Source organism: Ptychodera flava, chromosome 16 (assembly GCF_041260155.1).
Source record: "Ptychodera flava strain L36383 chromosome 16, AS_Pfla_20210202, whole genome shotgun sequence".
NCBI classification, from domain to species: Eukaryota; Metazoa; Hemichordata; class Enteropneusta; family Ptychoderidae; genus Ptychodera; species Ptychodera flava.
In genome coordinates this window covers 32,653,755-32,669,761 of record NC_091943.1, presented here as the reverse complement: position 1 = coordinate 32,669,761, position 16,007 = coordinate 32,653,755, and the positions used below count along the sequence as shown (strand labels likewise).

Below are 16,007 nucleotides of genomic sequence, written 5' to 3'. Positions count from 1 at the left end.
CAAGTATGGCTTCCCTTCTGTTGATTTTATTTATCACTTGATCCATTTATTTGTTAAAATTGTTCCTTGCTGGAGATAACGTAAAAGAGCTTGAGTTATAATCCATAATTTTGAATGTGGCAAGAAGTGTACACTAGCAAGAGTGCCGTGGTGGGTATACCTCCATGTGTCCAATATTGACATCGCAAAGTGGGGCGGTTCACCTTTCAATAAAGAAACACGAACGTATTGATTACTTACTGTTGTATTGTACTCCCTTTGCAAACTTTTTCTGTAAATTCTGTCCCATCGCTTGCATCCCGCTTGGGACGGTACCTCTATTCTGGCCATCGTTGCCGACTAGTTTCTTCAAGGCAGTTAACATGGCTGCAGTACGGCTTTGTTTACTACTTCCTATGATAAATGAAAATCAAAGCGTCTGTGCGTATGCCAACGATCCGATCGTGACAGCGAAGCGAAACGTCAGCATATCCGGGGATCTGGTGTATGCTCACAAAAAAGCATTACAGTTGGTTTCTAGTATATCCACCTTTTTCCTCGTGTGATACCACGATTTGGTGAAACTTGAGAGGACGCGAAGCGGACGAGGAAATGTAGATTTGGTCGAGAACTGCCAGTCTTGATAGCAGTAGATGCTCTCTTCGGTGAAGGTGCCCTGCAACACCTGCACTCACGACTATACCCCTGGGCGTAATTAAAGAGAAAAATAGTACGTTATCAGAAGAATGTTTGATAAAATTTTGGGATGGTGGTTTTCCTGAAATTGTTTGTTGTAAACAAAACAAAATAATATGATTATAATGCAAAAATCGAAAACCTTATGAAAATAACAATTTATGTATTACGGCGGAAGAATTCACAACTCAACAGGAAGTACAATGAGGCAGTTTTCTTTTTTTCTAATAACCCGGAAGTGAAACCCTCGGACAGCTGTTTCTTCACACGTGCACAGGTATATCATCGAAACGTCAGCCACAGAGCGCACTGTTTGCATCATGATGCATAATGTTTGTCGTCGGTGTATTGCAGCTAAGCTTAGAATACGACCAATCCTACATACTGCCAGCTATACAAGCAACGACGGGTCGACTTGCTCTCTGAAGAACCGATTTGTCGACAGTGGAAAGGGTAATTTTTTAATAACCTAGATTTATCGCACATGTATGATTGTATCATTGCGATACTAGGAACGGGATGATCGGATACTGGTATCATGCAGCGCGGGTATTACGCCATTTGATAAACTCATGGGCTCCATGATAAACTACACAATGACCATCACCCAAAAATATTCGAATGCATGAAAACAACGACAAAATCTGACTCGCGCACTTTAAAGGTTGAACCTGTTCCATTAGGATACCTTCCCCTTTATTTGTACTGAACTGAACTGAACTGGACTGAGCCCACTCGAAAGCATGCTTAGCATATATGTCATTGTGACACTAGGACAGTAAGAGTGAAAGGATTTGATCGCCTCTGAAAAATGAACTGCACCAGTCCTTTTGATTACATCTTTATAGGTAATTGTTGTTATGACAACAAGCTATACTTTCCATAAAACTGTTGCCCCTCCTCCAAAAGTCACGTAATGACTTCATATCTTGTATGGGTGAACATGCTCACCATTGGTTGAATACACTATTTGTCCATATTATTGCTGATGCAGATTTCTACTGAATTCTACTTTTTGATGATGGTGACGACGAAGATGGTTTAACTGTAATGATGACAATAATGTTGATTAGAGAAAAGATTTTGTAGTTTCCAAATTCATCTCCATAATTTATTAATTTCATCTATTCAAACTTAATTTCCAAAATGTCTTCATTTTACTGATTCCAACACAGTATTTTCACTGTGGATTTTGAAGACAGGTAATTGGTTTTTGAACCAAGGTACCCTTTTTATAATGTAATTTTTCCCCTACCACACTCCTTGAGTGTGTTGTTGAGCAATGAGTAGTGTAGTGTAGTGTTGTGTAGTGTAGTGTAGTGTAGTGTAGTGTAGTGTAGTGTAGTGTATTATCCTGTGATATGGTTGTATTGCTACACCATGGAGGAAACACTTAGCAGTGAAATTATTGAAATATCCTGGTAAAATTTAACAGTACCATCCCAAGAAAAATGCTGCATATATACAGGGTCAGGATTCTTCTTTTGAAAAGTTGTGGCACCCATGATGAAAAGAGGATACTGTAGAAAGACTGAGATTTTCTTGAAATGTCTTTTCAGCATCCAATAGTTTTTGCCAGAGAACACACAGCTGTGGAGAATTGACATCATCTCACATAGATCATGCAGTGACATTGTATGGCTGGATCCAACATAAACGGTTCAATTTTATGATGACTCTCAAAGATGCATATGGTGTTACACAAGTCGTCATACCTCAAAACAAGGATAAGGTGTGTGTACGATTGCTCTCACTCCAATATGCAAGTTCTGTTCATTGTGGAAATTACTGTTCTTTTTATCTGTATCTTTGGTGAATTTTTATTTCCTCTGAGAAATATTTTCTTTCTAAAGTGGGCAGACTGAATTAAGGATGATTTATATAGTTCTACATAGATGTATAACAGAGACACAGAGTAGCATCTTTTTCACTATTTAGACTTTGATATTAGTGCAAAAATGTGTAACTATAGGTTTCTCAACAGCAATTCATGAAGATTTTCTCCATGTATTCACATGTTGCCTTTCTTAATTAGTATATTATAATCTAACCATTTTGATGCACATTACCATTCATAATCAAGTGCAATTAAGTTTATAATCACTGTCAACTGTGTTACAGATTCATAAAGAGCTAACATCAAAGCTTTCCAGTATACGCACAGAATCTGTCGTCAAAGTCACAGGCAAAGTACAACCAAGGCCTCCAGGGCAGATAAACCAGGTACACTGTACAAGTTTAAAAGAAATTTCTTTTAAGGCCTAATAGCATTCCTGCAGTACCGTATATCATTTTACCAGCCTACATTCCCACAGAACTTGATTTTACGTCAATTAGTACCCTGTAAATATAGAACGTTGGTTATTGCAAAATATGAAACAAAGTCTTACACTGAAAGCAAATTTAGATTAAACATGCACTGTCCACAAGAATAAGTGGTACCTGTTTCGGTCACTTTTCCTTCCAACGGTTTTGCCTTCAGTACAGAAGTGATCCCAATCCTCCCCAAAAATTGATTGAAGTTCACAGACATACTGGTAAGCCATAAAAAATATGTTGAATGCTGCTTAAAGAAAGAAAATAAAATTTGCGACTCACAGATCAAACAAGGACTGATTTGAAACATCCACTGTTGGTAGAGTAATTCACTCTTTCACAGCCATTTGTTCACAACACAACTTTTAGTCTGTCATGTGATGTGTCCTCAACAGCTTGGCTGAAGCCAGGCCCAACTCACTGAGCTGGGCCACACTAAGTTTTTAGTCAGAGCAGATGAGGGGCTGTGAGAGAGAATTTATTGATATCCGTTAAAAAATACAATCCAAAATATGCAACTTGTTCAATTTCTTTGTAACCATGATTTCAGTTTGAATGTCAAGTGTATCTTTGTTGAAATGATCACGACTTGTTTACCGCTGTGAAATTCTGAAATGGTAAATTTTCAGAATATGTTACAAGTGTAATGATGTCAATGATGTTAATTCATGTCTTCACTTTGATCTGATCAGATCATGAACGATGTCTATGAACTGAGCCATTCATTTACGCATGTATTGATACATTGTGACATGATGACACCAAAATTCACGGATCACAAAACACTTCTTTGCCTTCAGATATACTTACGAAACCAAGCAGCTAAATTTCAACACTCCATATTTGAACTCCAATGAATTTACATTTGTGTATTATAAAGGCCATTGCACATAATGTTGATGAAGGGCGCCCTCTGTAGACTAACAAGAAAGCCGTTCAACTTTGCGAACTGTGATGCTAAACCTCGTAAGCTGCTGTGCATAATACTAGTAGAATGCCATTTCACATAAGTTAGTCAAAAGATATCTCTTTTGTCCTAAACAATTGCATGACTGTTGTTTGAGCAACCTTTGTACATTTATGAATATGATATTTAAGTTCAATCTTTATGTGTTACCAGAAAATGCCAACAGGTGAAGTAGAAGTTTTAGCAGAAGATATAGAGCTGCTCAATGAATGTAAAGAAGATTTACCTTACCAACCAAAAGATTTCAGAAAGGTATGAATTTACTTTTGTATTATCATTGTAAGTATTAAAGTGAAATCATTAATGACGATGAAACTTTTAAGTGTTGGCTTTTATATTTTTGTCATCAAGAGAAAATTATGTTGTTTGTGATATTTCATATAGCTAGACAAATTTTGAAAGACAACTTCGCCCTCAAGTGGATACTATGAGGCTAACTATATATGAGGAATTAAATTTCATGGTTTTTTTGCAGGTGAAGGAAAATTTAAGAATGCAATACAGATATCTGGACCTCAGGACAAGTAAAATGCAAGAGAACTTAAGACTCCGATCTCAGCTTGTCATGAAGATGAGAGAATTTCTGTGCAATAAACATGGTGTGTAAACTGGTTTGTGTAAGCAATAATGTGTATTTTGATGGCAAATAAGAGTTATAATGAAGATCGAATTCTAAAAAGAAACATTGAAATGTAGTTTGAAATCTGATGCGAGGAAATTGTTAGTAGCAGCATAGACACCTTTTTTGTCACTTGACAAGTATCTATGGATGACTTTTGTTTATTTATTAAGATTACAGCTGATCTTTTTATACTGATAGTATCTTGAATCTTTATGATATATGATATGTTTTACCACCAAACTTGTACTGCACAATGTAGTCTTGAAGATAAGTTACATGATTTAATATCTGACCTATTTTCCTTCTTTGCACGTTTTCTATTTGCCACTTTATGCAGGTTTTGTTGAAGTTGAAACTCCAACCTTGTTCAGGAAGACTCCTGGTGGGGCCAAGGAATTTGTTGTTCCAACAAATCGCCCAGGAAAATTTTACAGCCTTCCACAGAGTCCTCAGCAGGTACAACCAATTCTTGCTTGGAAAGACCCTGATTTTGATGCTTTCATCCCCTTCCTTTCTACAGAGGTCCTACTTTACCGTAGAAAAAAGTAGGATCTACTTTAACCCTGACGGTTCAGGTTCATACAGACAGGACAAGACGTTTTATAGTCATTAAAAGTGCTTTCATTTTGTATAAAATAAGAAAGTATTTTTCTATGATGCGCGTTCAAAGCAATATGTGTCTACAAGTCTTTTGATCATCAATGCCTTTTGGCAAGAGTGAAAGAATTCCTGACCCATGCACAATAATTTAACAAATGAAGATAATCCTAAGGGGTCTAGTTGCTTTGCAAATGCATGGGAGGGCCCCTTAACAGAAAAAGACTGGGCCCATGTGCCTGGTATGCTTCTATATTTTACAGAAAAAGTTGGTCTCACAACTGTTGGTTATAGCAATTGACGGCTTATGTGAAGACAGCTATGATATTTTCATTTGAAAATCAGACAGAAGATCATTGTATTGCCCATTTGTTAAGTTTTCCATTAATTCAATTTAATTTTGATTTTAGCCAGATCATACAGTGGATAGATGAATATGTCTATATTTCACTGTGTATTCTTCAGTTTGTTTTTTTACAGCAGTTCATTGATATTCACAGCGTGTACATTTGTTATGTCACTTCTCGTTTTTTTACAGTTCAAGCAACTACTGATGGTTGGGGGTATCGACAGATATTTTCAGTTTGCAAGATGTTATAGAGACGAAGGCAGCCGGCCAGATAGACAACCAGAATTTACACAGGTGAGATTGGTGTTTCCAGAGTCTAGAAGACATGGGCATAATGGAACACAGTAAGACTTTCAGGCTAACGCACTGTATTCCTGCAAAGTGTTGCATTTAATCTACAACAATTAAGTACAGTAAATTTAGAATGTAATTGGACCTTGGTATTTATACAAACATGGCTAATCCGCTGGAACTGAATATTAGCATGGTGGAACCTGTTTGCTGTGAGCACAACATGAAAAAGTGACAGTGTACAAAGGTTGAATTTTTTTTCTAGTAGGACAACAACGTTCTAATTTAGCAAGGTGACTGTTGGAAAAGTGTGAATACTGTAAAACGTGAATAAGCTGCATGCTTTTTGAGCACTTTTGGATTTTCATCGCAATTAATTTAGTTAAAAGGACATCCAAACCATAGCAAAATGTAGTGAAAAGTTTAAATAAGTGCACCTTAAAAAATTCGGCTGAAAATGTATATGCCGTATGCTGACTAAAAAGACATTTTCTACACTAGTTTGATTTGAAATGTTACTGCCAGTCTGGTTGCCAAAGGATAATTGAGGGATTGTTTTGTGAAATTTCTGCCTATACTTTTACCAGCTTTGACATTTTTTTTCAAATGTCTTAAGTCAGCCACAAATACCTTTCTTTATAGGGCAATTTTTCATTGTGCATAATCAGTGACTATATTCTTATTATTTATCACCTGGTAGGTATATTTGATAGAAGCAACTACACGTTTGTTTCAATCCCATAATGTATATTCACAGAAACTGGCCATCCATGTAAAAATTGTAAATGAAAAATCCAAGGAACTATTTTTATTTTCTCTAGTGTACTAAATATTTCACTGATCTATGGAACTGTTGCACATTCTTGTTCCGTTCAGGTTGATCTTGAACTTTCCTTTGTTGACAAAGAAGATGTATGTAATCTTGTGGAAGACATGATTGAATATTCCTGGCCAGAATGGAAAGGTGAATTGACTCTCCCGTTTCCCAGGATGACTTACCATGAAGCATTGACAAAGGTAAGATCATCTGCAATTATTTACAAGTCTGTTTTGTTGCAGAGGTTGCATCGTGTATTATTATCTGTAACAGCATTCACAAACATTTTGTTTTGATTCTACTGGTATATACACAAAAGTACACTATCATATCTCAATATCATACATGTATATAGTAGCTAATGATATATACTGTGTTTGTGTAGCCTAAATTGCTGGTAGAGGAGACTTCATCAAATTTATTTTGATCAGTAAGTCAGGTTTGTTCCTAAATGTCAGATAGTGGATGAATTTTTCAATGACACAATAGTCGATATTTCAGCAAATACCATGACATAGAAATACCACTTCACAAGTCCATTTTCATCACTGGTTCTAATTTTGCCAACAAAATATCAGGAATGGTAGTCAATGGATTGTTGAAAGGTTATGTGTAAGCTATCTACACAATGTTGACTTACTATGTATACAATTAATTTGTCTCTATTTACTTGCAGTTCGGAACAGACAAACCAGACACAAGATTTGGTATGCATGTAAGTCTAATATTTGCTACATATTTATTTATTTATTTATTTATTTAACTATTTTTTTATTTTTTTATTTATTTATTTATTTATCTGATGGTAATCTGATTTATGACAGAGAAGAAGTTGCATGAAAAGATACAAAGTTTCTTTATATATGATGACTTGAAATTTTTCTCTTGTGAAAACCATGGAAACCATCACTACAATGTTAAAGCTCCTTTCACTCTTGTGGTAAAATGATCCAGATCTCAACAGATCATGTATGGAAGAAATGTTAGAGGAAAGTATGATGCAAATACCGATTTTTCAGTTTGCTAACTCTAATCAGATTGGTTCTCTGCAATTTTTAGCTTCATAATGTCAGTGATATCTTCCAAAACAGTGGATTTCAAATCTTTGAAGACATACTGAACAGTGGTGATGGTACAGTGCAGGCAATACACATTCCACAGGCCATGGTGAGTGTGTATTTTGTCTATGCATAACAGACACTTGTTGATGTAGTTATCTGCTCTGAAACTCTTACAGTTGTACATATGGTTACATGGTTCATTGACAATGCACGGATGCATGTTGAGTGAAGCTGATATGGAAGAATACAGAGTGGGGGAAACTCGATTTGACCTTTGATTGATTGACAGATTTTTAGGTCGTTACCATTTTAATCATTTCTTTGGTATTGTCTCCCGGGTAGGGATAGTATCAATGAAATACTGAACGGTGTATATATTGATAAGCCAGAGTCAAGAAATCTTATAAGACTTCAAAAACTACTGTTAGCGTCAGCAAGCATCTCACCAAGTACATCTACAGAGTTCATTTAAGGCTCATAATCATTTTAGCATTATCATATCTATACATTAACAAAATACATGTACAAGGGAAGAGATCCGTACTGTAGAATGTTACCTACTTTGGTCAGATTTCAGGTGCACTTAAGGTGGAATGCGAGTCAAGGATATTGAGAGTCAATCTTTTTTCACTGCTTACCAGGTCTATTGCTTGTAGGATTCATTTTATATCTCTTGACGTAAGAAAAATTTTCAATGCAGTGTTCTCCCCAGAGCAATTAAAGAATAGTGGCCAGTACTCTTTACTTTAGGTAAAATAATAGAAATTCATTAACATAACAATTAATTGTATTGTGATACAATTAGCCGCTATGCTATCAGAAATTCCTGGGGAGAACACTGCAATGTCTTACTTTTTTCCAGAAAAATTTAAAATTTTATTTTTCCTCATAAAGTTAACACAGGGATACGTGTAGTTGTCATTGTCAATCTTAAATATCGGTAAATGTAAGGTACCAGTACATGAAATTTTGTTTCACTGGTACAAAACTTTGCATTGTGACCTCTTAATTTTATTTTAACCAAGAGAATGGTGGAAAGTTTTATCTAGGGAAAGTCTGAGCATCAGTTCAAGTGTTTCACTTTTGAGGTGCATACTCCCTTTACTCTCATTATTGTTTTCAGTTTTATTTCTTAGCTGTCACAAGAAGGTCAGTATACAGTAGGCACATCTAATGATAACACAAAATATGAGGTCCAAAACAGCAGGACTACCCTGTATGGCAAACTATATTGACACTTGGTTTCTATCATCATAATACCAGACGCATCTCAGGACAAGAGATTATGAAGTCATTCAAGACACTGCCAAAAGTAAACACAGATCTAAACATGGAGTAATTGTAATCAAAGTGAAGGACCATTTGACTTGGCAATCCCCTGCATCAAAATTTATCAACAATGATGCTAAAGAACGACTTAGTGAAGAATTGAAACTACAGCCTGGTGATGTCATCATTCTGGCAGCTGGAAAGCATGAAGAAAGTGTAAGTAGCAATGATCCACAGAAAAAGGAGAAATAGAAGCTGCAGCAAAATTTTAAAAAAAAGCAAGTTTTCTTTTTGAATTTGTTCTAACTCTAGGCATATCAAGTCTCTAATTAAAAAGGTCATCAGTAAATTATGAAACGGTGGAACAAAACCCCTGATACTGAAAATCTAAATTTATATGTGTCAGTAACCAGTTTTACTCAACTGTTTATGCCATGTTTTCAAGCCCTAGGTGGGCACATCGGTATCCCTGTAAGAGTGAAAAGGTTCATTATATGGAAGCTTGAAAGAGCTCACGGTATAAAAAGCCTCGTAAGCCGTCTTGTTTTTCATGGCCTAGGAAATGAAGTTGCCAATTGAGGAGCTTTTTCATTGTGTACACAATTGCACACACTGGCAAACAAAGATGGCCAATGAAAGAAGTGTTTTTGAATGTGCATACAAAGAAATCATTGATTTGTCATTGCACCAATTTTTAAAACGTTTCCTTTGTATAAGCAAAGCAGAAAAGTACAACATGTTGTCAACTGTAGTTCTTCAGTCTTTCTATGAAAATCACAGCAAAATACTGTGGTTCAACCAATACTTGGTGTCAAAAGTTATTGATGAAAAAATGCATTAAAAGAGCTTTGTGACTGAATATTTTAATCTGCTTTTATGCATACATGTACTGCGCAGTTCACCGAAGTGTTCAATGCGTGAAAAGATAAGCATCCCCGCCAGCGCGTCTGACTGCAACTTTTTATGAGCTGTCAGGCAACTTGTCACATAAAGAGTTTAACGCGCCAAACTCAAAACATTGTGGCGCGAAACCAAAACATTCACTCGCCAAACCGCAAAGTCAAAGACACGCCCACTATGATAATATTATGTTGCACGTTTTTTCAAGGCTCACAAACAGCTTCGACGGCCACGTTCACGTCAGCAGACCGGCATATTTAGCGACATGGCAGAATATAATTTTGTAAGTTCAACTGGACGGAGATTGAAAAGGGGGAAAACTACCTCCCGAGATTTGCAGAACTGTATTGTACAGGAAATACTGCTGCTTGGCGGAGATCCAGTTACTGGTAACTTTTCTTCATTTCGCGAGGTCGCTGAAAAGTTTCGTTTTAGTGATCATGGGGTGCGAAAATTATGGCGACGCTTTGTATCATGTAAACCAATAAAGGGAAACAGGGGATCGTACCCGAAGCTTAAAGATGGTGACATTGAACTGGTTGAAACATTAAAACGCTATCGGCCATCTATGACGTACAGGACTATTCAAGAAAAGATAGCGGAGTATGGCGATACTGCCGATAATATCTCCATCAGTACGATTGGACGAGCTGTGAGAACACGTCTATCGGATGGGCCCTGGACGTTCAAAAAGTTGACGCCAGTTGCTTATGAGAAATTCACTGATGCGAATATTTCCTACTGCAACGAATTCGTGAACTTTCTGCACGAACAAGACCCTCACAAAATCCAGTTCTTTGATGAGGCTGGTATAAAACTGACCCAAGATCTCAACCCCAGATATGGTCACGCTTTGCGTGGCGAAAGAGCAGTTGAAATACAGCGGTATATGAGATCTCCTGCAGTAACTTTGCATTTGATGGTCAGTCTAGAAGGGGTTAGTTATGCCAAAGTTATCAGAGAAAACACCAATACCATACAATTTTTACAGTTTTTTGAAGACGCAAGTGACAACGTACGTCTAGTGACAAACCGGCCGGTCTTAGAATATGGTGATTTCATTGTCGTCGACAACCATCCAACTCATCACCATGAAGGAGGTCGATATTTGGCGCTTGGCTTGATTCAATGGGTATTTATTTAGTATACACGCCATATTACTCTCCTGAACTAAACCCTGCCGAATTCGTTTTCGGAAAACTGAAGAAAACGTTGTCGAGACCGGACTTCAACGCTCTGGCCAGAGCCGACCTACACCTCGCGGTTCTCGAAGCTTTACGCGAGATAAAACCATCAGATGTTCTCGGTTATTATCGCAGTGTTGGCTTTCTGAATTTGGACATTTAGCTCTTGTTGGACATAACATAGCGTAGTTTCGTATCTAGTTTGTTCACACTTCTAATGTCTATCATTAAAACTGTTGTTCGATCGTGATTGCACCCGGACATCGCGTTATTTTTGAATTTCATGAATTTTTCTCTTTATAAAATTAAAGCGCATTATTGCAAACAAATCATTAATACTACAGATAAAATCAACAGGAAACTAATGTAACTTTTATTACAACAACCAAACAGGGACTAGTAGCAAGAAAAAAACTACGTAAAAACAATTCGCCATTGCCTTCAAGTAACTTGCCTGCTGTAGAGCACACGTATACGAGAAATACACTAGACAGTTACTTCTTAAAACTGGCAAAGCTACGTAAATACGAAGTGTTTACAATATTTATATGAATACATGTTATAGTATTTAATAAACGCATGCAAGCCAGTTTAATTTTATGACGTCACAAAACTTGAGTTGACCGTGACGGAATGACATTCACGAAGTTCACTGTTTTTGACACAACAGATACAATTTTGATTTGATTAGTCTTGAATAAGTCACCCTCTAATTCACGCCAATATACATATTTTCAAAGTTGAATTTTTTGTCCATAACAAATGGGCTGAATCGTAAACAAATACCCCAAGGTAAAAAGTAAAATCAAAACAAATTGAAATTGTAACACTAGAAAAAGCCAAAAGCACATGAACACCAACAACATGAAATTTCAAACAACTCGGTCTGCTCTACCAATTATCTATGATTTATGCATGAAAAGTTTCATCTTTTACAAATGAGCAACAAGAAAAATGTTGCAACTCGCAAATAACATGAAAAATCTATAATTATCAAATGAATACATTTAATGTGAACTTTTTTTGTGACCAAAATTTGATATAGACTTCTGATTTTTAAATTCACAGTGAGGAAGTTTGCAATAATTTCTAATGATCCAGCTGTTTAATGTTTATCTGAGATCGGATCTGGATTATACTCATAGAATCCAAAGTAAACGAAATGATGTGAAGAGTTTCAAAATTATCGCAGTAATTTCAAAATTGTGATACGTGTAGAGCAAGATCAAGTTATCGTTCTCACAGTGTCCCAGTGAAACCTGTGACTTTAAATCAGTATTGTCACTCAGGAACTTTCACTACAAGTCTCCAAGTAGACGCGCTGATTCATACAATGCCATCAGATTACTCGTATTTTCATCTTCCGTATTTTGTGGTAACGGAACTGTACTCAAAGATTGAGTATTCATCAGTGGAATATGGGTGTCAGTTTTTACATTGTTTGCATGACTATTGTCAGTTACAGATGCCGATGACAAATTTTGACCAATCGGCTGCATGGAATCTCCGACAGATTGATCTGCAACCGGGAAAAAAATGGCGGGATCATGCAATGGTTTATACAGGTTATTTTCACCTTGAGTTACCAAGCTTTGCGCTTGTTCACTGAAATCGCCTGCATTATTTTCCAATGGTTGAACAGGGGGAATGGTATGGCATTGAGCAATGCCCTGGCCATGTGTGACCATGTGTGGCAATGTGTAGGAACTCTGCTGCAGTGGCAGTGATAACCAGTAGGGTATATTTGGTGGCTGTCTAAACATTAGAGGGTTAATAATATTATGGTTTGTTGGATTAAAACCCATCGATTCATCATAGCTATTTTGCTGTTTTGGCGGTGACTTTGACAACATAGATTCAACAGTGAACATATTTTTTCTCCGACGCCTGTGAGTACTGTTACTCTCAGCTTCAGGCGTGTTTTGAAATTTGCCGTTATCAAATGTTGAATTGTCAGACTGACGACCCAATGACAGAGACAAACTTTGAGGTGGAATTTGAGTTTTTTTTGGTTCTGGCAAACACTCAGGGGGTGCATTATATTTTGTTTTGACACTTCTTGTGTCTTGTTGACTTAGTATGGATATTTGTTCCTGCATATTTGACAAAACTGCAAAGACGCTGTTTATTATTTTGTCACTATCTGTCCCAGGGCCTGTATCAGAGTCGCGCTCATTTTGTCGTTCCGCTTCGTATGTCTTCATACTTTGTTCCATTCCTAGCTTCAGTAGCAGGTCATCATGTTGTTTGGCCAGTGTACCGATGTCTACATCAGTGTGTTCAATGTTGTGATGAGGTTCAATAGCATTTTCGGTCTTCTGCCCTGGCCAGTCCACTCCTTTCATTTTCCACAGACTGATAACTTTGCGTTCAGCTTTCTTTGCTACATTTACACGTGGGAGTTTCTCTGTGTAATTTTTGATGAGCTGCTGTAAATCTGCTGACTCATCGGGTACGTCACCATTCAAAGCAGTCTCCAGTTTTCTGGCATCGGTGTTCACTTCCAGCCAATTCACTGAACCATCGCCTGACAAATATTTGTCCCTGTTGCTGTTGATTAACTTCTGTCTTATTTTAGATGCATAAGTACTTTGGGAAGCTTTTATACCCGTACTGAACTGTTTCAGTTGTAGTTTTTTCTCTTTAATTTTCTCTTTGACTGACTTGATTTCGTTTCCGATGTTGATCATCTTTCTTCTCTCCTTCCTGTGTTCACTGCGGCCGATGTCCTTGCAAAAGGATGCACTTTCACACTTAGGAAATTGGCAGTTGAGCACATTATGTCCCAATCTTTGGTGACAGTTACTGCAAGATGGCCCAATTTTCGTTGCACCTGTTGGCCGAAAAGATTCCTGCATACAGCTCAGCTCTTTTTCTAGACGTTTTAAAGTCATATCAGAATCTTCGATCCCCATTTCAATGTCAAACTTCATTTTCTCGACAGGTGTCATATAATTACTATGTTTCTTTGACCGTGACTTTTGTGGGGTCTCCTCAAGTCCGCCATACTGTTGCGCGGTACTCGCGTCATCATTTATTGTTGGTGACTGTGACCGCTTTCTCTTTGCAGAGACTTTGATGGTAGTGTTCGTGGAATTAAATCCACTAGAGTAACTTACGATACTGCCTGTGCCTTTAGCTTGAAGATTAGTCGAGGGTATCTTGTCAGTCTCAGCTGGTTCTGATGACCCGGTATCTTTGATAGGAGTTCGTAACTTCGCCGACTCGTACAGTAGCAGGCGTTTATGTCCTGTGGGAATTTCAGGTAAAAAGTCCTGGATGTCCTCGGGAGTTAACCGGGCCATGGCTCGCAGGCTGGTGTACCCCGCATGTTTAAGGCTTCCCAGATATTTCAGGAGTTCAGAATCGATGTTTTCTAGCCACGATTCTAGCTGCTTCTCCCTTGTCGGCGTTCTATTTACGTTATTCCTCATCATCACGCTACCGTCAGTACCGAGAAAATGTTGTCTGTGACTCAGACTTGAGTACAAGAAAGACCACGTTTCTCGAAAAAAATGATACATTTGGAGGCGTGGTTTTAAAAAATTGTTTTGGCGAGTGAATGTTTTTGGTTTCGCGCCACAATGTTTTGAGTTTGGCGCGTTAAACTTTTCATGTGACAAGTTGCCTGACAGCTAATAAAAAGTTGCAGTCAGACGCGCTGACGGGGATGCTTATCTTTTCATGCATTGAACACTTCAGTGAACTGCGCAGTATGTAATCAACATTTGTTTATAGTGTTTGTTGCTAGGCAGCCTGAGATTAGAGGTTGCAACACTCTTGGAATCCAAAGGTACGTTATTCTTTTTACATAAACTTCTAAGTTTGTACTTGATCTGTATGTGCAATTTGATGTTCCAGATATTTAGGGGATTTGAAGTGTCCCTTCAGTGACAATGTAAGTTGTAAAGTAAGCAGGAGATTCTACTTGAAAGAATGACTTTTCCTTGGAATGTTGAGATAATCATGAAATGTGACTCAGTTACATACAAATAAATGAAATACTAGTTGTACCATCTTGTTGTTTTCAATGAAAATGTTGAATCTTTCTAAAGGAACATCTGAAAGAAAGCCTCTTTCATCACATCAATGTAACATCATGACCTGAAAATTGCCAAGGTGAAACCAGTTTTTAAAAAGGGGTCAGAACACTCTCCTGATAATTATCGACCAATTTCCATTCTTCCTGTGCTAAGTAAGCTCTTTGAAAAACTTGTAGATAGACGCTTGCGATCATTCTTAAATCACAACCACATACTATATGAACATCAGTATGGCTTCCGAGAAAAGCACAGTACAAAGTTGTCTGTCATAAATTTAGTAAATTATCTCGTTAAACAGATGGACGAAGGCAGAGTCACCTTAGGTATTTATGTTGATTTCTCAAAGGCCTTCGATACCATCAATCATAACATTTTATTGTCCAAATTGTCTCATCATGGAATACGGGGTTTACCTTTGTTGTGGTTTCAGGATTACTTGCGAAATCGTCAGCAATTTGTGTGCTCTGAAGGTGTAAACTCCACATATTCATCAATAACCTGCGGAGTTCCACAAGGTTCCGTTTTAGGACCAACGCTGTTTTTACTATACATCAATGACTTCCCACTTTCATCTTCATATTTTGATTTCAGACTATTTGCTGACGATTCAAACCTTTTCCACACATTCCCACATACACAGAGAAATATTGACCTTTCCATTGTTAACAATAAACTTAGTGATGTAACAGCGTGGTGTATAGCGAATAAGCTCACGATAAATGAAAACAAAACTAAATTCATGCTCATTAGAGGTCGTAAATGTTTACTAAATACTTGTGGCACACTTAATGTAAATGGCAAGGTCATTGAGCAAGTCAACCATGCGTCTTTTGTTGGTATTGTTATTGATAGACATTTGCTCTGGAAAGAACATATTTGTCATGTAAATAGCATTATTAGAAAAAAAATAGGTGCT

At 37.2% G+C, this 16,007-nt stretch overlaps 2 protein-coding genes across 3 annotated transcripts in view; one reads left to right on the top strand and one right to left on the bottom strand.

Annotated features, from left to right (window-relative positions):
• LOC139114628 (rab-like protein 6) overlaps positions 1 to 696 on the bottom strand; it is a 30,102-nt gene extending 29,406 nt beyond the window's left edge. The window contains exon 1 of one of the 2 annotated variants that reach the window (XM_070676459.1): positions 241 to 696. In XM_070676459.1, the coding sequence (XP_070532560.1) occupies positions 241 to 364 (124 nt within the window). In that variant the 5' untranslated portion in view covers positions 365 to 696. The remainder of the gene's footprint in view (positions 1 to 240) is intronic. The other variant, XM_070676460.1, reaches the window with a different exon arrangement.
• Positions 697 to 904: 208 nt separating this feature from the next.
• LOC139114630 (aspartate--tRNA ligase, mitochondrial-like) overlaps positions 905 to 16,007 on the top strand; it is a 33,763-nt gene continuing 18,660 nt past the window's right edge. Inside the window, exons 1-12 of the mRNA XM_070676461.1 lie at positions 905 to 1,128; positions 2,235 to 2,407; positions 2,797 to 2,898; positions 4,112 to 4,210; positions 4,434 to 4,557; positions 4,918 to 5,036; positions 5,716 to 5,820; positions 6,694 to 6,834; positions 7,311 to 7,349; positions 7,694 to 7,801; positions 8,959 to 9,180; positions 14,787 to 14,841. Coding sequence (XP_070532562.1) covers positions 996 to 1,128; positions 2,235 to 2,407; positions 2,797 to 2,898; positions 4,112 to 4,210; positions 4,434 to 4,557; positions 4,918 to 5,036; positions 5,716 to 5,820; positions 6,694 to 6,834; positions 7,311 to 7,349; positions 7,694 to 7,801; positions 8,959 to 9,180; positions 14,787 to 14,841 — 1,420 coding nt within the window. The 5' untranslated portion in view covers positions 905 to 995. The remainder of the gene's footprint in view (positions 1,129 to 2,234; positions 2,408 to 2,796; positions 2,899 to 4,111; positions 4,211 to 4,433; positions 4,558 to 4,917; positions 5,037 to 5,715; positions 5,821 to 6,693; positions 6,835 to 7,310; positions 7,350 to 7,693; positions 7,802 to 8,958; positions 9,181 to 14,786; positions 14,842 to 16,007) is intronic.